At 32.0% G+C, this 20958-nt stretch overlaps 2 protein-coding genes across 6 annotated transcripts in view; one reads left to right on the top strand and one right to left on the bottom strand.

Annotated features, from left to right (window-relative positions):
- LOC115876133 (trichoplein keratin filament-binding protein) overlaps nt 1–11615 on the top strand; it is a 127519-nt gene extending 115904 nt beyond the window's left edge. For 2 of the 4 annotated variants that reach the window (XM_030891971.1, XM_030891916.1), the window contains 2 exons: nt 6301–6514; nt 10175–11615. In XM_030891971.1, the coding sequence (XP_030747831.1) occupies nt 6301–6514; nt 10175–11490 (1530 nt within the window). In that variant the 3' untranslated portion in view covers nt 11491–11615. Of the gene's footprint in view, nt 1–5784; nt 5893–6300; nt 6515–10174 lie in introns of those variants that run through there. The other 2 variants (XM_030892049.1, XM_030891843.1) reach the window with 2 other exon arrangements.
- The window catches only part of LOC115876677 (peptidoglycan-recognition protein LB-like), a 68457-nt gene that overhangs the window by 45753 nt on the left and 1746 nt on the right, over nt 1–20958 (bottom strand). The window contains exon 2 of one of the 2 annotated variants that reach the window (XM_030892588.1): nt 20747–20860. The exons of the other annotated variant lie outside the window; for it this stretch is intronic. Within the exon in view, the coding sequence (XP_030748448.1) occupies nt 20747–20860 (114 nt within the window). The remainder of the gene's footprint in view (nt 1–20746; nt 20861–20958) is intronic. 2 annotated transcript variants of the gene reach the window in all.

The following is a 20958-nucleotide window of genomic DNA, read 5'->3' as shown; positions in this document are numbered from 1 at the left end:
ACACTTAAATTTACATAAAGTGTTGTGTGCAAACAGATTAATTTGTATAGAAGTCGTTTGACAACTGCCAGTATACCCAAGCCCGGAAGACAAAAAACAACTTTGGCGACAGATAAAATAATAAGAAGATATTCACTTAGAAATCCATTTTGCACTGAGGAGGATATAAGGTGTTGGAATATTTACAAAATTAACTTATATGTTTTATAAACACAGATATATATTTAGAGCAACGCCCAGTATGTTATGGCTTTAGTTAATATTTGATTATGTTAAGGTTTAGAGCACGAAAGCTACGAATGCGATAAGTTAGAATAATATAAACAAAACTGCAATGTAAGATGATCGGCCCTATACAGCTGTGCCTAAATGCGTTCTTTGTTAGTGAAGTTGTACGTATTTTAAACAGTTAGAGTTAGTTGCATAGATACCTTCCGAGTGCGTGTTTCTAGTAAAAGAATAAATAATTCTTTATTATAATCGACCGTGTATTATTAATCCCATAACCCAACATAAGGAACGAATATCCCTTTATTTCAATATCTGTTATGTCCATTAGACGGCGCGGCGTCTGAAACAGGCACAACTAAATGCCACGAAGCCACGACCTGCCCGAAAGCCGTTTATTTCTAAGAAAAATAGGCAGGCCCGACTACAATTTGCATTGGAACATGCAAATTGGGGACCTACAAGCAGTGGAAAAATGTACTCTGGTCGGACGAAAGCAAGTACAATCTATTTGGTTCGGATGGTATTAGGTGGGTGAGACGTCCTGCCAATGAAAGGTTCAATCCCAAGTACACCATACAACACGGGAACGTTCAAGTTTGGGGTTGTTTTTCTGGGCATGGGGTCGGGCCCCTTGTTCAAATAGATGGAATTATGGATCGTTATATGTATTTAAATATTTTGCAAGAAACAATGGTAGGTACCTTATGCTGAATCCTCTATCCCTTTAACCTGGAAATTTATGCACGATAATGATCTGAAACACACTGCCAAACTTATTAAGGAATTTTTAACCGAGGAACAAGTTGAAGTGATCAAATGGCCAGCTCAAAGCCCCAACCTGAACCCTATAGAGAACCTATGGGATCAACTAGAAGTCGATGTTCGGCGTAAAAACAGGGACAAATTTAAAAATAAAGATGTTTTGTTCGCTGCCCTATTACAAGCATGGAATGAAATATCCGGGGATGTAATAAAGAAATTGATTGAACTTGAGTCTATGCCTAGAAGGCGCCAAGCAGTCATCAAAAGTAAAGGCTATGCAACCAAATACTGAGACTAGCGACTACAAATGTATAAAAAATATCAGTTTCTCCATTTTTGTCCTCATAGAAATTAGTTTAATTTTTTCAAAATTTAATAAATGCTTTTTCTAAAAAAATCTTGTTTGTATTTTTATGAGACAGTTATCCTATGTATAAATATATATATGCTTTATAAACATTTTCGTTCTTGTAAAACGGCCGCAAATAAATTTAAAAAGTTTCTCCACTTTTGGCCGGTACTGTATATTTCTTATAAAATAATTATTATTAGATAAAGTTCTTGATATATCAGATCATTGTCGAAGAATATTATCTTGTGCAAATAGAATTACGAATTTCGGTTACACATAAATTGGGGTTATCTTAAAAATAGTTCTAAATTGTTGTTTATATTATTTTTAATTACAAGATAATTTAAACTGATGTTAATTTTATCTTTAAACTTAGTTAATAATATTAATAATGTTTGTATGTATGTTTTGATAAGTGCATCATGCAAGCTTGATAATTGAAGGGTGGCTGCAATAACCAGACAGTTCCATTTTAATAAATTCTTCTAGCCAAAGTAGGGAGCTCAAAGAGCTGCACTGTTCTTGCTACAACCGGAAACAAGGCAGCTCCAAATAATGTTGCCATTTATGTATTATTGAATGAAGATACCTGATTGTTGCAAAGAACGATCGAACTATTTTTTTAAACGGCGGCAATTCAGTAAATATATAATTTCTGTAAAAAAATGGAGCTGCCTGGTTATTGCAGCCCCTTCAATTGCTAGCAGTTTCTTTACTTTTTTGACAGTCTCAACTTATTAGTGCTGGTCAGTTATGATTTACTGCTTTCTTATGTATACCGTAGGATCGAAAGAAAAACCGGCTTCTAGTTAGCTTGGAAATGATGATCGATGACAGCCCCCATTTTTTTAACAAGTTTTTACATATAAAATGACAGCAATCTTCATTTCATAGCCATCACTGACGCCGTTTTTTTCAGCAATAATCATATTGTATAATATTACCAATGATATTCATCAAGTTTGTTCCGTCATATAAAAAATATTATTGAATGAATAAATTTGATATCTTTTTTTGCAAAATTACTTCACAAAGTAAGGAATACACTTCATGATTAAGGTGCTTTGTTTCTGGGTAGTTTGTTTTTCTTGATTTACCTAAGTAGTTTTTTTGTTGGAGATATTCTCTTTTGAAAAATGCATAACGACTCACAAATTTTAACACTACAAGCATTCCTTTGCTTATCCTAAGTTCCTAAACAACAGACATTGAAAAGTCATTCTATTGTGGTTTCTTAGCATTTACTTTAGCATTGATGGTTTTAAGACCAGAAGTTGACCTCTACCATCTTTCGGAACAACAATAGCCGGTATAACTTCTGGACATAAAATCTTCTTTGCTAGAGCAGCTGCTGACAAACAATAATAGTAAGACTTTTCAATGACAGTAACATTACAAACAGAATTAACACTGTAAAAAAATAATTGTTCCTTATTCTGTGACCAAAGACATGTTTTTAATGCTAAAATTCTTGTAAATAGTTACTGTCTTCTTTAAAAGTGAAAATTCCAACAAAAAAGCTATTGAGATGAATTGGATTGTCCTTGTTTTTACCCAAACCGTCTAGGTCCAATCAAATAATAATACACTATATTATAAAAAAACAAGCAAGTAAGTATGCTTATACGTATAGTGTTACTCTGTTTAAAAGGTATATATAATAAATATATAATATACCAATGACTAAAGAATCCAAAGACAAATAACACCCGAGAGCAAATTGTGACGCTGTCACCAAACAGTGCCGTGGCACATATTTTTCTTAACCTAGCTGTTTGAAGCAATATTTATATTTTTTGATAATTGTTTTGACTACGCCTATGGTGTATCATCCTAATTAATTACGAAAAAAACGTATTAAAACAAAAGGTACAAAACTAGTATCGACGTATAGCACATATCAAGTACATATAGATGTTAATTGAAATTGAAGAATAATTATCGAATTCAATAAGAAAGCGCTAAAAAGTTGGAGTGGACTGTTTATTTACCTATGAAACGTAACTCCTGGCTCTTTCTTATCGCTGCTGCTTTTACACTTGAAAGCTGAACAACTAATCACCATTGTAATAAAGTTTATACAAAGTTTACTACACACAAACTATTAAAAATCGCTAAAATTGTCGCTGGTGACCAAATGATGACTCATTGTTTGCCACCAAAACAAAAAAAAGGTCACAAATTCTGCTGCAGCCCGTTAGGGGCGTTACATGTCCATATATTCTTTAGTCATTGTAATATACAGTATTATATTATATACGTATTCTCTAACTGTGATAATTTTAATGCAAACCTGTCTAGATTTAAGAATGAACTAAGAACTATTCTATTATAAGTACCAACACTCTCGGTGATATTATATACCTACTGATTTTGTTGTACTGTATTTTAATTTTTTGATATTATTTTAATTTGGCATCTTGTATCTTTATTTGAAATTTAATTATTGAGATTTTTTGTATCATTAGTAATTATCTGTACCTGCTTTGTAATTGGAATGTATTTCTGTTAAGCTTGTAATAAATAAATGAATAAATAATATTTTATTAATTACTAATTTACTTATAAGTAATATTTTTTAGTATCATTCCATAACCTTAGCTTATGTCGCACCACACTGATCAAGAAAATATTTTGCACATTTAAACAACTAATAATTAGAACACTGATTTATTTTTAACAATATAAATTTGTTTGTTGTATCATTTTACTATTTTATGTTATGTATGTATAACATTGATGTGAAAATAAAAAAAAAATATTTTTACGCAAAGACATATTTTATGAAATATATCATCGGGGTAACTATTAATTTGTGTACTGATGATTTCATTATTTATATTGAAATTTTATCAATTATTACATTAAAATATTTTGACATTGACATAAAATGTGCTGTGCTCTCCCTTGTGCCATTTCTTCTTCAGATTGTCAAAACCTGCACATGGCTTATCATATTTTTACGGCGTGGCCAAAATTGCAATATTTATAATGACTGATTTTTTTCAACCATAACACCCTGTATATTATTGTTCTTTTAAATGTAGAATGAAAAAACGAACATGCTCTCTCGTTGGTTTTTACAGTTTTTGCACAGAACTTTTTAATTTTTTAATGCCACTCTTCTACATTGATCAGGGGTTTGCTAAAAAAAATAATCGCGCAAGATTGAAATAATACCTTTGAAAAAGGACTCTTTAGTGGTATAAACAAGATACATGTACCATGTAGATTGTAGAATGAGTGGAAGGGGGGTTAATCACCGCGACCTTAAAGATCTATTTCCTCCCCCTTTCTTGAGTGATAAATCATCATACATGTGGATCTTCCTGTCGTAGAGGGACAGGGTATTTCCTATCCTCCTCTGACAACAACTGTTCCATCCCCCGAGAAGTGGACATTACCTCTACGAGTGTATACACCGTTCCACGGTTGGGGTTTAGCCCTTCGTGCCCTTCACAATCGAGGAACTTGTCTCCTGAGGACCTGGCCATGGCCCTCCTTCCTCGAGTTGATGACTCGCCAACTCGACCTCCTTACATTAGAATTGTGGCAAAGCTGATGATACAAGGGTTAGTCTTCTTCCCTTTGACCAGGTCCCGCCATCATAAGATTTAGGTTTTTGGTGAGGTTGTCTCCTCTTGGTCCAGGCGTTTAATCTAAGACCCACCCCACCCTCTGCCCGTGATACATGACCACAGACAGTGAACAAGTACCATGAGTTTATATGAATACTCAAATGGATATGGATCCAGTCTTTTATTCCCGTTTATGGCGTTTAAAGAAAAAGTTCTAAAGGGGGATGTTTTGTGAGTCTGTCCAACGCAATGACTAAAGAATCCAAGGGCAAATAACACCCGAGAGCAAATTGTTACCATGTCACCAAACAGTGCCGTGGCACATATTTTTCTTAACCTAGCTGTTTGAAGAGATATTTAAATTTTTTGATAAATGTTTTGACTACGCCTATAGTGTATAAGGTGGTATGATACTAATTAATTACGAAAAAAACGTATTAAAATACAAAAGGTACAAAACTAGTATCGACGTATAGCACACATCAAGTACATAATATCAGAAAAATCATTATTGAATTCAATAAGAAACGCTAAAAAGGTGGTGTAGACTGTTTATTTACGTATGAAACGTCACTCCTGGCTCTTTCTTATCGCTGCGGCTTTTACATTTGAAAGATGAACAACTAATCACCATTGTAATAAAGTTTATAAAAAGTTCACTACACACAAGCTATTAAAAATCGCTAAAATTGTCGCTGATGACTCATTCGTTGCCATCAAATAAATGGCGTCTAACGTAACAAATTCTGCTGCAGCCTGTATATGGGTGCTACATGTTCTTGTATTCTTTAGTCATTGGGCCAACGAGAGATACATGACAGTGACAGTTTTTGTCTGTCATATTAATGAACAGGTAAATTGTATTTTCTGTCATCGATTGGATGACGTCTGGCGAAATCTTCTTTGACTCGTTAGACAGACTTCTACGTGATATCGTTATAAGCGTAAGTTTATAAAAATAAGCGCAATGTAAGTTTAATTTTTATTTATGTCATTATTGAATCATTGTTTCTTACATTTAAAAATAATCCCATTATTGTTGAAAATTTACACATGCAGTCATATACTGCATTACCGTACATTTTAAAAAAGGTGAGATAATTGTATCTTTTCTGTACATCTCTACAACTTATTGATCACTGTGAACACCCTTTCTAAATGAGCATTAAAGTATGACAAACAAAATTCAATAATTATTGTATGTTAAATTAGGAAATATCTTCCAACAAATGATGTAAAACCTCAAACTATTTCATACGTATTTTTGTATCATTTTTCTTAACATAATTTTCAACTGATTGAATTCAGTTTGAAACATAAACAGTGTATCTATTAATTTGTTCTTATCTCTGTGGTAAATGTGCAAAATATTTTCAGATGATGCTGATGGGCGATGGGCCCCCCAAAGAAAGGGGCCGTCATAGGACCAAAGTCGAAAACGACATTATTAGCAGAAGGGAACGGGATTTTCGCCATCAACAAATGTGGACCGGAGCTGTAGATTACTACAAGCACTGGGGCAAAATCAACACCAAATTTGAGGAATGGACTTCGCCTAGATACTACGAGGATAACAACAAAATGCTCTGCGGTAAGTTTAGTGGTTCTGGTTCCCTCTTTTATGCCTTAAGTGACATTTTAGAAAAATTCGCTAAAATATATTCTTACAGGGTAGGGGTTCGTGGGGAGATTCCTCACGCAAAAATATTTATATTTTATATTTGCATAGGTCCGATTCTGCTTTGTTTCGTACGTACAGGGGGTTAAAACGTTCATTTTTTCGATTTATTATAATTTTCTTCCAAGTACTTTTAGCGATTCGAATGAAATTTTGAGGGTAAAAGTTACTATAAATGCGACATATTTTAATGCTACTAAAAAGTGTCGACACCTGGGACGTGCATATAGGTTATTACTGGAATATTTTTATAAAAAAAGCATGTACGCATGTACGCCACTGACTTTTTTATCTTAATTTGCGAAATAGCTAGTAGTGGGAACTATCGAATGAATACTATCGAAACATTCGATAGTTGCAATTCATTCGAATAATTCGATAGTTAGTAAGAAAACATTCGTTGAAAACTATTCGAATAAAAATTATCGAATAGATCCGTCATCTGCCTTGAAATATTGTATTCTAGTAATTCGGCAGCAAAAACCATTCATTTATAAAATTCATTCATTTATGAAATTCATTTATTCGTCAGGATCGATTATAATAAAATATTAACTGAATTTTAGTTGTCGCCTGGCGACGTAAGTTTCTTTCCGAGAAACCCGACAGCGGTCGGTGGCAATGCTATGAAAGAAGCCGGCATCTTTGATTTTTTGCGGAGTCAGATATAGATAAGGACACATTATTTTTTTTATTGAGGTGCTAGTATTTACACAGAAAATACATTATAAAGGGCGCTGTTGCCATATTTTGGTATTAGTTGATATTAGCAAAGAATATTATTGTTTGGCTTTAGTTAGTTAGGGATATTATGTCTATATATTCTGCATTTTTTTATTAATATTCTGTTGTTACACTGCAATAATACTTGTTATTTTGGATGCAGGAAAATTATTTTTAATGTTTTTAAGCAAATACTGGTTTAATAAATAATAATAACAGTAATAATTTGTTATGCCTATTAACAACAAAATTTAAAATCATTTAATATAAATATTTTTTTAAGTAGTAGCAAACAACAAATTAGATGTCAAAATTATTTATATTAGATCCTATTTAAAAATAATATAGTCTCTAAATTTTTTGTGTGTGGCAACGTTGGTTTATTAAATAATAATAATTACAGAACTAATTTGTTATATTAACAACAAATTTTAAAATCATAAAATATAAACATTTATTAATTTTCTAAGCATGCAGTGTAATGGAAGGAAAATATAAATTAAAAATTAGAAATCAAATTATTTATATTAGGTGCTTTATATTACTATTTAAAAATTATATTTACTTTTACTGGCATTTACTTTAAAAAATAAATGAAATATTTCTTCGCAAAAACTACATGTAAGAGAATTAGCATAAACAAAATACAAACATCGTTAACTTTTTTTTTAAATTGGCACGTGTAAAACTTTCATTTTAATTTTCTCACCCCATAGTTTGAGTTCGATAACCATTTACTTAACCACATTACTTTAATATGATTATTAAGTTCAACTAATTCATATTATTAAAACATCTAAAATACAAATATGTACTTTTAAAATTAATTTAAGTTCATCTCATCTCTCTTAAAAATTGCTACTTCTCAAAATTTCCCATTAAAAAATAGACCATATACCATATAAAATTAAATAATTGAAAGATCGGACTACGGAAAACCACACAACTTTTCGGAAAAATTTTGACCACCTGCACATGCACACAATCGTCAATAAATAAAATTAAAAAATAACTACTATTTTAGTATTTTAACTATTTTAGTAAACGCAAAAATAGCACAGTATTTATACGGTGAAGTTATAAAAATTTGGAAGAACTAATAATGCACTGACGCATACAAAAATCAAACGAATACTAAATTTCATTTATCAAAAGCATTCGATAGTCGTGGCTCAACGATAACCATTTAGTCGCACGGCGAGGTTGTCACATATGCTTTAGTATACAAATGAATGAATGATTTTATTCGAATAAAACAATTCGATAGTTGAAATCATTCATTCATTAACCATTCGATAGTCTAATTCATTCGATAGTTCCCATCGCTAGAAATAGCGTAAAAGTTACTATAAATGCGACATATTTTAATGCTACTAAAAAGTGTCGACACCTGGGACGTGCATATAGGTTATTACTGGAATATTTTTATAAAAAAAGCATGTACGCATGTACGCCACTGACTTTTTTTTATCTTAATTTGCGAAATAGCGTAAGTCGTTTAATGTCGATTAAAAGTTGTCTCTTGATATTTTGTCGATTTCGGCCTCCTTGAAGAGATAAATTGAATTTTACTAATTTGCCTTGATCCAAGTATAATAGCAACCTTTAAAAAAATAATATTATTAACTTGCGAAAGTTTTAAATAAGTACTCTTTGATTCTTCATAAAAATATATGAAAAAAAAGGTCTTATAAACATGGGACATGCATAGTTTTAAAGTTACAGGATGTTAAAACTTTTTAAAATTATGTGTACTTTTTAGCCGACCATTTTACCAATAGGTATGGTAGGCTATTAAGATCGGCAAAAAAAATTTTTTTAATTTCACTCAAAATGAGTTATTTGGGTCATAAATGACCTAAATACAAAATATTTTCATGGTTTCTGTCTGTCTGTCTGTCTGTCTGTCCGTCCGTCCGTCCGTCCGTCCGTCTGTCCGTCTGCCGTCTGTAACGCGATAACTCAAAAACCGCTGAACCGATTTTAACCAAATTTGGCACAAAAATACTGTGGCACCCGAGAATCTGGCCATTAGTTTTTGGTGGGGGTGGGGGGTTGGTAAGGGGGTATGAGAGGGGGTTAAAACTTTTAAAAAATCGTAACTCGAAAATTACAGTAGCTAGCGAAACGCGGTTTTCAAATTAAGATTAGGAATAATATCTGCAACAAAATTTGTAATAACATCAAAATCAGTTAAAGTCGCAGTTTTCGAGATATTAGCATATTTTAATATGGGCGGCTATACGTGCCCCCAGGCGCCATTTTTTTTATTTTAGTTTTATTAATTCTGATTAATCAAATTGTGTTTATCTCATCAAGAAGATCGAAATCGACAAAATATTTATTATTTATTTATTATTATTATATAAGATATAACTTTTAATTGGCATTTTTTTCGAAAATTATTTCAGTGATAGATAACCCATATGCACGTCCCTTATGAATCTGTAGACACTCTTTCAAAATTAAAATATTTAGCATTTATATAGTAACTTTTTCCCTCAAAATTTCATTCGAACCATTAAAAGCACTTGGAAGAAAATTATAATAAATCGAAAAAAAAATAAGACTACAGGGGGGTGTATCTATGAAACAAAGCAAATTCGGGCCTATGTTGATATGAACAATAAATCTTACTTTTACGCGAGGAATATCCCCACGTGAAATGGCGCATGTTTTTAGAAACACTCTGTATACTGGCCGTACCCCTCCTAGACTCAATCTCTAGATGCTCCACTGATTGTCACCTAGTACATAAACACTACATAAATATAGAGATGCCTCTAACCTCTCCATAATATTTTTTTTAAATATTATTGTATTATCGTTTGTTGTTTTTTTTTGTTTAAGATATGAGGACGAAAAGGGACAAAGAGGAACTATTAGAAAAACGAAGAACGCGCCTGAAGAAACTGTTAGAAGAAGAAGAGAAATCTTACGAAGTCGAGCTCATGGTGAAGAAGAATCTCCAAGCTGTACATAAACCGGGAAAATCAAAAGAAGAAGATATCGAGGTCCTTAAAGAAATCAGCAGTAGTTTTCGAACCAAAGAAGAAGAAAGGAAGAGACGGGAAGCTGAACTGAAGTTATACCATCAATGGAGAAACAATAATCCCATAGTAAGACAGTACGAAAGCAAGTATAAGATTGCCGATATGAAATTGTCTTGGTTAGACCAACAAATCGAGAAGAAAATGCAAAAAGAAAAGGAAGAAAATGAACGTAAACTATTTATAAAACAGCAAGAAGAACGGCTGAAGCAAGAACAGCTAAAAGAAGGAAAACGACAAGCTGAAATCAAAGAGAAAAAGTCTCTACTTAGGGAAAATTTAAATAAACAAATAGAAGACCTCAAAGAAATGCAAAAACAGAGTGAAAGTCTAAAACAAATAGAACTAGAAGATATACAACGTAAACAACAAATATTAAACTTAGAGGAAGAAACCAAAGAAGAAGAAAGGACCAGACTGGCTAAAGAATGTGCCTTATACAACGTAAAACAACACAAACTAAAATTAAAACAAAAAGCTCTTCTAATTCAAGAATCTTTAGCTAAAGAGAAAGATCTTATTCTTAAAATGAAACGCTTAGAATTAGAAGATCTTATCCTAGACAAAATCAAAAAGCAAGAAATCAAAAAAGGCTTGCAGGAATTCCTTGAAATTGTTAGAGAGCAAGAAGAGTTAGAGCGATGTAGGCAAAAGTATCTAGAGTTTATATTTGAATCTGAAGCCAAATCGGTTTATGAGAAACAGCTCGAAATATGGAACAAGGAAGAATCTTGCCGTAGGTCGCTTATGAAGGAAGTACTGGACACGGTTAAGGAACAAATTAACTATAAGCTCGATCAAAATAAACAGAAACAAGAAGATATTTTGAAAGAACGCGAAGAAATGATTCAGAAAATTGAAGAGTACGATAAGGAGATGGAAATGTTGAAAGAGGAAGAGCAGAAGGATAAGCAAAGACAGAGAAAGATATTAGAAAAAGACATAGCTTTACAAAAAGCAAAAAAGAAAGAGAGTGAGAATTTAAAATTGAAAGAGATCGATGAAGAATTAGAAAGAGTCAGGAAAGAAGAAGAACGCTTACAGAAGGAGATAATGGCGATGCAAAGAAAAAGAGGTCCACTAAGACCTCCTCCGAGGTCTAGGTTGTTTTATTAGTTGTTATTTAAGTTGAATTGTATTTGTATTATTTTTTTATTTTGATTATGGTGCTGTACTAATGCGTACTAACAATATTTGACTATAATTGTTTATTTTTTTTACGAATAAAACCTTAATTTTAACTGTTGTGCGCTTTATTTCCCTATTGTATTTGTTTTAAGCAAGAGTGGGCTCATATGAATCTCACTGCTTCTAACCACCACAAGAGTTTATTGTAGGGTTTATATTATTTTGAGTCTGATGCTAAAAAGGTTTATAAAAAAAATCTCTACTTTGGAAAGACATAAGACATAAACAAATAGGAGAACTGAAAGACATGCGAAAACAGAGTGAATGTCTAAAACAAACAGAACCAGAAAACATACAACGTAAACAAGAAATATAGACGAAAAATCCAAACTTGTTAAGAATGTGCCTTATTTGACATAAAATAACACAAACTAAAATTAAAGCAAAAGGCTCTTCTAATCCAAAAATTTGCTTATTCTCAAAATGAAACGCCTAGAATTGGAAGATCTTTACATGATCGTCACAATCAAAAAGCAAGAAATCAAGAAAGGCTTGCAAGAATTCCTGGAAATTGTTCGAGAGCAAGAAGAGTTAGAACGGTGCAGACAAAAGTATCTAGAGTTTATATTTGAATCTGAACCAAATCGGTTTATGAAAAACAACTCGAAATATGGAACAAAGAAGAATCTTGCCGTAGGTCGCTTATGAAGGAAGTACTGGACACGGTTAAGGAACAAATTAACTATAAGCTCGATCAAAATAAACAGAAACAAGAAGATATTTTGAAGGAACGCGAAGAAATGATTCAGAAAATCGAAGAGTACGATGGAAATGTCGAAAGAAGATGAGCAGAAAGATAAGCAAAGACAGAAAAGGATGTTAGAAGAAGACATAGCTTTACAAAAAGCGAAAAAGAAAGAGAGTGAGAATTTAAAACTGAAAGAGATTGATGAAGAATTGGAAAGAGTCAGGAAAGAAGAAGAGCGCTTACAGAAAGAGATAATGGAGATGCAAAGAAAAAGAGGTCCACTAAGACCTCCTCCGAGGTCTAGGTTGTTTTATTAATTGTTATTTGAGTTGGATTGTATTTTTATTATTTTTTATTTTGATCATGGTGCTGTACTACCGCGTACTAACAGTATTTAAGACTAGTGAGATTAGAAACCTATTTTGACTTTGCTAGTAAATATAATCTTGACTGATATTAAGGTGAAATTTTCTAATGATAGAAATTTATATTATTGTCTGTTAAAGAGAGTTGATCTCAAGATAAGGAGCTTAGTGTTAAATGGATAATTAGAAGAACTCAATGTCTTGTCATCCCCAAGGATATCTGGAAACCGTATCAAGCGGAGGAATCGTTATGACGCAGGCAAAAATATTTATACGAAAAGACATTGTGAAAAGATGAAAAGGAAATAAGGATTAAATTGAATGGTTTAGATTTTTATTTTAAATACACCCCCCTATTACATCTGTTTCATACACATAAATGACTACAACTTTTGATTTTTAAATGGCACCCTTGGTATTTTTTTACTTTATTCGATAGAAAATGACACTCTGAATCAAATAACATATCATATGTCAACTTTTGACATATTCGCATATGATTTATTTGAAATTATAACATGCTGTTCGTAACGACAATTTGACTCGAATTACCAAATGTATGTATGTATAAGATTTATATTATTTTGAGTCTGATGCTAAAAAGGTTTATGAAAAAAATCTCTACTTCGGGAAGACATAAGAAATAAACAAATAGAAGAACTGAACGAAATGCAAAAACAGAGTGAAAATCTAAAACAAATGGATCTAGAAGACATACGACTTACACAAGAAATATTAGACTTAGAGGAAGAACAAAAAAGAAGAATGGGACCAGACTGGCTAAAGAATGTGCCGTCTGTTTGCGCTATGTGAATGTCCATCTGTTATCATCTATCCATCTCTTCGAATTTAGAATTTTGGGAGCGCATTAAATAAGCAGTAAATTTAGTTTAAAAAATGGTTATATTTCAAGAAGCACCCGGTATAGTAATGACGTTATAATATTTTTGGAATGGAAATTTAATGACAAATCCACTGAACTAAAAATATACAATATTCCATTTAAACATACATGACTTTAGTACATATCTGACTTTAGTTAAAAAGTTTTTAAGTTTTTAGTTACAATTAAGTGAAAAAGAACCTAAATTGGGCGACTCGTTATGTTGTGACAATTTCAAATGATAGCATCGAAAAGGATAACAATTGCGTGGTTGTTGGGTGCATGCAATAACACTCAATAGATCTCTTCCGGAACAACATTTTACAACCTCGCTCAGCTTTATCACACCGATTTGATCGAAAGCAATAGAAGTTTCACTTTAAAAATTAAATAGGCATTATACAGGGTGCGTTTTAAATAAGTGCAAATATTTTTAGGGGTAGTATATTTCGACCTAGCTAGATTTCGACGATATATTTGAAAATTTGGAATTTTTTGAAAACATTTGATGGAAATTTTTTTAGTTTTCAGTTAAAAACATAATTTCTTGATAATATGGCATAGGTAGTAGATTAAATTTACAAGAAAGAAAACCTAGAAAAGATCCAGTGGTTCTCAAAATTTAACCAAAAAATATCTTTTTTCTTAAATTTTGAAAGTAAAATACTCGGTTATTTTGAATTTATTTGAAAAACGACAAAGAGAAAATATGTTTCTTTTATAGATATTTACCAGCCCTGAAAATATATTTGCACTTATTTAAGACTCACCCTGTATATACTAAGAGGATAAAATATAATTTAATCAATATTAATAGCATACCGTGTGCGTCTCAAAAGTGGCTCACCCCTATAACTTTTTTATTTTTTCAGATTAAACAACGAGATTTGGTATGTTAGTATATGACATAAATTAGGATTAATTGACGTATTCAATTATTATCGGTCACTTCCTGTTTCACCGGAAATGACTACAACTTTTGATTTTTAAATGGCACCCTTGGTATTTTTTTACTTTATTCGATAGAAAATGACACTCTGAATCAAATAACATATCATATGTCAACTTTTGACATATTCGCATATGATTTATTTGAAATTATAACATGCTGTTCGTAACGACAATTTGACTCGAATTACCAAATGTATGTATGTATGTATCCAATTATTCGTAAAAAAATGCTTTTTCCAAATAAGCTAATGAGCCACCCTCGTTCCATTTGAAAAAATTGAGATATGATTAAAAATACGATTTGGGCATCTTTGAACCGACCAAGACAAGGTCCTAAAAACATTAGACGATCAAATCTATTTTTCCAAGGCTCCTTGATTAAAAATTAGTGTTTTTAACACAGCCATGGCACTCTAGATTGAAATTTAAAATACAATTTGTTATTGAGCGAATAGGTCAAAAGTTGATGATATGACATTCATGATATGTCATTCGATTAAAGCTTGATTTTCATGCATCCGTTGTCCGACGATACGATGATACGATATTAATTTTATTGGTTGAATTTAAAAGCTTCGATTGGTTAACGAAGTTAGAGTCACGTCTCTAACCAATGGAAGCCTTTAAATTCAACCAATAAAGTTAATATCGGACCATCGTATCAACCAGGGGTGGATGGGAAAGTGGAAACCGCCCCGGGAAAAACAGACAACCGGCCCAAATCCACAAAAACAAAATAACCATAACGAAGAAACATTTTATTTATTAATACAAGGTGACCCAGAAATAAGTGCAAGTATTTTAACTGGTAGTATAGTTGAACCCCAGAAACACGCCTATGAGGGTTTTTTCGCAAAAAAACTTTTGAAAATCCGGAATTTTTTGAAAAATGTTTTGCATTTTTTTTTAGTTTTTAGTTAAAAACATAAATAAATAAAAATAAAAAAAAAACATAATTTCTTGATGATATGGCAACATATGTAGGTAGTAGATTAAATTTACAAGAAAGAAAATTCAGAAAAGATCCAGTGGTTCTCAAAATTTGAGCAAAAAAATATATTTTTTGGAAATTTTCAAAGTAAAATAACTGCGTTATTTTGGACTGATTTGAAAAACGATGAAGAGAAAATATGTTTCATTTATCGAGATCTACCACTCCTTAAAATACTTGCACTTATTTCTAGGACGACCTGTAAATAAGTAAGGGTATTTTTTGCTCGTGCGAAAAAGCTATTTTGCCTCCGGTTTTAAAAAAAAATTAAATTGTCTTGATCAAAATTTTCGTAAAGACCAATATTGGGTCGGACATCTGAATTTTTACTACAAAATGGCTCAGTTTTACAGGGTTCTACTCATAGACTTAAAATAAAATATAGACTACACTATTTACATCTCAACGCGGACAAACAACCTTTTTTGCACACATGTTTACTTTTGGGTACAGTCGACCGAGCCTTCCTCATCCAGCCTATGTTGTCACGTCTTTAATATTATCAATATTTTTTTTCTTGTTATACACATATATTGAGATATTAATACTACAGTTTAATAAAGTAGGTTTTAATATTCCATAGATGTATTAAATAGTCCTTATACTACTAAATTATAAGTCGGATACTGTTTAATAAGGATAAGTCCTTTACAATATGACAACACCGATTAGAGGCGAGGGAGCCTATTCATTTCATTCTTTTATTACCTTGTAGTACGTGTCGCACGTGTGTGGTAAACCTTTGTTGCCGCTATCTCCCCGGCTGTATTAACGCATTTTCTTAGCTGATAGTCCTTAAGTGTTTATTTTATTGACTTTTTCTGTTCAAGAACTATAAAATATGGTTCGACAGTGCCAAATTTTCAAAAAATTTGACTTAAATAATCCATTTAAGTCTTGAAACGACTTTCGACCGGTAGGCAACTCTCAATTTACCTATTAGGAGTCAGTGGCGTTGTTGTAGAAAGGCGCTTATTTAGATAATATTTTAGTAAAATGTAAAATCTGAATTTTTTCTCTTACATTACATTATTTACTTACTTACATTGTAACAAAATCATAATTAATTCCCTGTTAATAATTAATAATGTTTTTATTAAAAATATATTCCGGTTTATTCTAAAATTATCTTCAGAATCTAAAATAACATACAAGAATTTTAAAATGATATTACATTATGAAACAATATTTCTTAATATACCGGATCGTCTCAAAAGTGGCTCACCCCTAATAACTTTTTTATTTTTTCAGATAAAAAAAAAGATTTGTATGTTAGTAGGTATATGACATAAATTAGGATTTATTGACATATTTAATTGTTTTTGGTCTCTTCCTGTTTCACCGAAATGATTACATCTTTTGATTTTTAAAGGCACCCTCGGTATATTGCTACTTTATTCGATAAAAAATGACACTCTGAATAGGATGACATATCATATGTCAACTTTTGACATTGTCGCTTAAAAACAAATCGTATTTTAAATTTCAATCCAGGGTGTCATGGTGTTGTTAAAAACACTAAGTTTTAATCAAGGAACCTTGGAAAAATAGTTTTGATCGTCTAATGGGTTTCGTGTCTTGTGTAGGCCGGTTAAAAGATGTACAAATCGTATTTTTAATCATACATATGTCAATTTTTTCAAATGGAACAAGGGTGACTCATTAGCATATTTGGAAAAAGCATTTTTTTATGAATATATTGATACCACACACTTGGTATTTCGAGTCAAATTGTCGTTATGAACCGCGTGTTACAATTACAATTAAACCATATGCGAAAATGTCAAAAGTTGACATATTATGCTATGTCATTCTATTCAGAAATCAATATTATTATTAAAAATTAAATTGTTATCATTTTGTATCGAATAAAGTAGAAATTACCGAGGGTGCCGTTTAAAAATTAAAAGTTATAGTCATTTCCGGTGAAACAGGAAGTGACCAAAAACAATTGAATGCGTCAATCAATCCTAATTTATTTCATATACTAACATACTAAATCTTGTTTTTTTTATTTGAAAATATAAAAAAATTATGGGGATGAGCCACTTTTGAGACGCACCCGGTATAATAAAGACAGTACCGAGTTATAAATGTAGTTTTTATTTTATCCACTTCCTATCACCTTCCTTGCTTTAATGGAACAGATTTATGTTTTCTCTAATTTACATAATAAGACATCACTTAACCAGAAAAAAAATTACAACAATCATATTTTTTTTCTCTCCCTGTTGCCGATTCTATTATATCTGTGGAATAGATCCTGTTTTGATTAATATTAGGGGTTGTAAATGTTTGACTAAAATTAATAATTTATTATTAATTTCAAAAATTACCTAATTTCGATGATAAAATTTCTTCTATAACGTGTATTTTATTATTTTTATCCTTTTTGGACTCTAAATTGTTTTTTCTAAACTTTTATTTAAAAAATCTTAATAAAATATAAAAAAGTTTAAATACGATATATTTTTAATTTAATTATAGCTTCATTAAAATAAAAAAATTACCCGGCTATGATACGGAGAGTTCAGGTGTACTTGAGAAACGAAAGACAGTGTTGTGTTTCTCGGCAGAGTCGTCAGGGAACGACCGTTATGACAGAGACAACCTATCTATCGCTCGTGTCGCACTCGTTATAACCTAAAACAATAACACAACAATAACAAGACGTTGTCTGACTGCATGTTCCAGCTATTTATGAATGAGATGCTCAGTCTATATTTTATTTTAAGTCTATGGTTCTACTGCTTTATTTCCATTATCGATAACGGTAATTTGATCTTGAATAGGCTACGATTCTGAGTCACGATTTTGAGAAACTTTAAGACTTCCTGATTCATTCAGTTCAGCTGCATTGTAGAAAGAAATTCTCTCTTTTTGCTGCAGCAGCAGCCTCCTCGTGTACATGTGTTTTTAACTGAATGAACCGCGGTCGCCATTAAAACTGGAGCATTTTTTCGTTTATTATATAGTTCTTATAACGAAAGTTTTCCTCTATACTTTTGTACTTTTGCCATCTTGTATGATAATGACATGAAACGAGAAGAACCTAGGCAATACCTAGGCAGGGGATATAAATGTGTTCTGATGTAATGTTATGTTACAGTTCATAATACGAATATTTGAATTTTCGAGACATTAATATTTTATTATCTAATCTAGTTTACACGTTATTTAACTCTTCAATGCTGTCTCAGTAATTTTTAGCAGATTCATTGTAGCAACATTTTAAACAACAATTTAAACTTGGCTTTTAGTTCCGTCCCCAGTTCAAGCCAAGCATAGATATGTTTTCTCCGCCAACCGCAGAGTTCGCGTCAAATTCGTCTACCTTCTTACAAAGGGGAGTTCGAAAAATATTGCACTCAGGCCCCCAGTTGTCAATCTACGCTACGTATTCTTAGTATATATTTAGATCGAGACTATTTAAATTTACCTAATGCTATTCATTATTTTTTTTGCTGCCAGTCAGTCATATTTATTAGTAATTAATAAAAGAATATTGGGTAAAACTATACAGGGTGAGTGTTAAATAAGTGCAACTATTTTCAGGGGTGGTATATTTCGACCTCAGGAACACGCCATTGAGTTTCTTTGCAAAAAAAGGTGTTAAAAATCGAGCATTTTCTTTTAAATTTTTCTGTATATTTTAGAAAACTTTTTAGAACTCCTGTTCACCGCAAATTTTCCCACGGAATTTCACACAAATTTAAAAAAAACAAATACAAAGGGTATATTTTTTTAATTTCACAAACTTTAATAACTTGATTGGACTTATTTGAAACTCGATAAAGAGAATATATTATGTTTATTTTATTGAGATCTACCAGCCCTGAAAATATTTGTTCCCTTATAGACTCACTTTGTAGTATAACATTTTCAAAACCGAACAAAACAACAGATGATTATTAAAATTAAAATGTGTACCAGAGAAAGACATTTTACAATAGTTATTTTACAATTTGGTGTTTATGTTTAAAAGCAACTGACGATTATACTGATGAAAATTGATAAGTTAGTTAATGGAGTCACTAAGGATCTTACGTCACTTTTAGTTAGAAGATTAACCATTTAATTTTGCTAATCCAATCTTTTTTGAGCTTCTGATCGACCGGCCCACTGGCTCATTTTTCCACCGGCCCACCGGTTCATTTTTCCACCGGCCCACCGGTTCATTTTTCCACCGGCCCACCGGTTCATTTTTCCACCGGCCCACCGGGAATTTTCCCGTTTTCCCATATGGCCCATCCACCCCTGGTATCAACGGATAACGGACGCATGAAAATCAAACTTTAGAGTGTCATTTTCTATCGAATAAAGTAAACAAATACCGAGGGTGCCATTTAAAAATCAAAAGTTGTAGTCAGGCCTGGATTAAGGGGGGGGGCTATGGGGGCTATAGCCCCAGGCCCCGTCATTGAGAGGGGCCCCCGAATCAGGAGAATTTAAAATCGAGATTAGTTAAATGAAAATGTACAATGAAAAATACCGATTTGTAACAAAAACTACCGATTTCTCATCACATATTGTTATAAATCATCATAAATCTTGAATTTATTAACAATTATAAAAAAGTAATTAAAACTGTATTTTAAAAACAACAAAAAAGAAAAATCCAGCCCGGAACACCTGCACACATTAAATATAGTGCAACAGACAACTTTTTATTCTCATAATGACAAAATTTGTAAAACGGCAAATTTGAGTTTAAAAAGATTTTTTATTTTCCAAAAACTTCTTTCTATGAACATAGTACGAACTAAAATGCCCAAAAACTTATTGAAGAATTTCCTACTTTGAAAGCTCGAAAAAAAGTATTTTTCATTATAATTTTGGTGTTGATTTTTACTCGCTTTTTATTACCTGAGTGAGTGTATACCTACTACCAAATTACGCTTTTTTGTTCATAACAAAATTTGAGGGTGAGGGCCCCCCATTATTTTGCTCCAAGCCCCTTTGTGTCTTAATGCGTCCTGGGGGCCCCGAGGCTAGCCCATAGCCCCGGGCCCCCTAGGACCTTAATCCGGCACTGGTTGTAGTCATTTCCGGTGAAACAGGAAGTGACTGAAAACAATTGAATCCGTCATCAATCCTAATTTATGTCGTATACTAACATACCAAATCTCGTTTTTTTATCTGAAGAAATAAAAAAGTTATAGGGGTGAGCCACTTTTAAGACGCACCCGGTATTTCTTTTTAATCAACTAGTTCTTAAATTTGGTTTCTAGTTAAATTAGGCTCTAGGATTCTTCCGGTATTTTGCAATTTTTCGAGAAACTACTTATAACTTATAACATACTTACATGTGCCACATATGATGACTGCGATGACTAACACTGTCACAATTAGAATTATTCTTGATTTTGTTAATAAGCTCCTCCAGGAATTCTGGGGGTAATGTGAAGCAACCTGTGATGCTGGGCCAAAAATAATTGTTGATATAGCGCCGTTAGTTAACAAAATTACTGATTAGTTCTAAACCTAGCCGTATGCAGGGTCCAGCATCTGTAGTTCC

Source organism: Sitophilus oryzae, unplaced genomic scaffold, assembly GCF_002938485.1.
Source record: "Sitophilus oryzae breed Bouriz unplaced genomic scaffold, Soryzae_2.0 scaffold_1000_pilon_pilon, whole genome shotgun sequence".
NCBI classification, from domain to species: Eukaryota; Metazoa; Arthropoda; class Insecta; order Coleoptera; family Curculionidae; genus Sitophilus; species Sitophilus oryzae.
The sequence above is the reverse complement of the archived record's forward strand: the minus strand, read 5'-3'. Positions and strand labels throughout refer to the sequence as shown.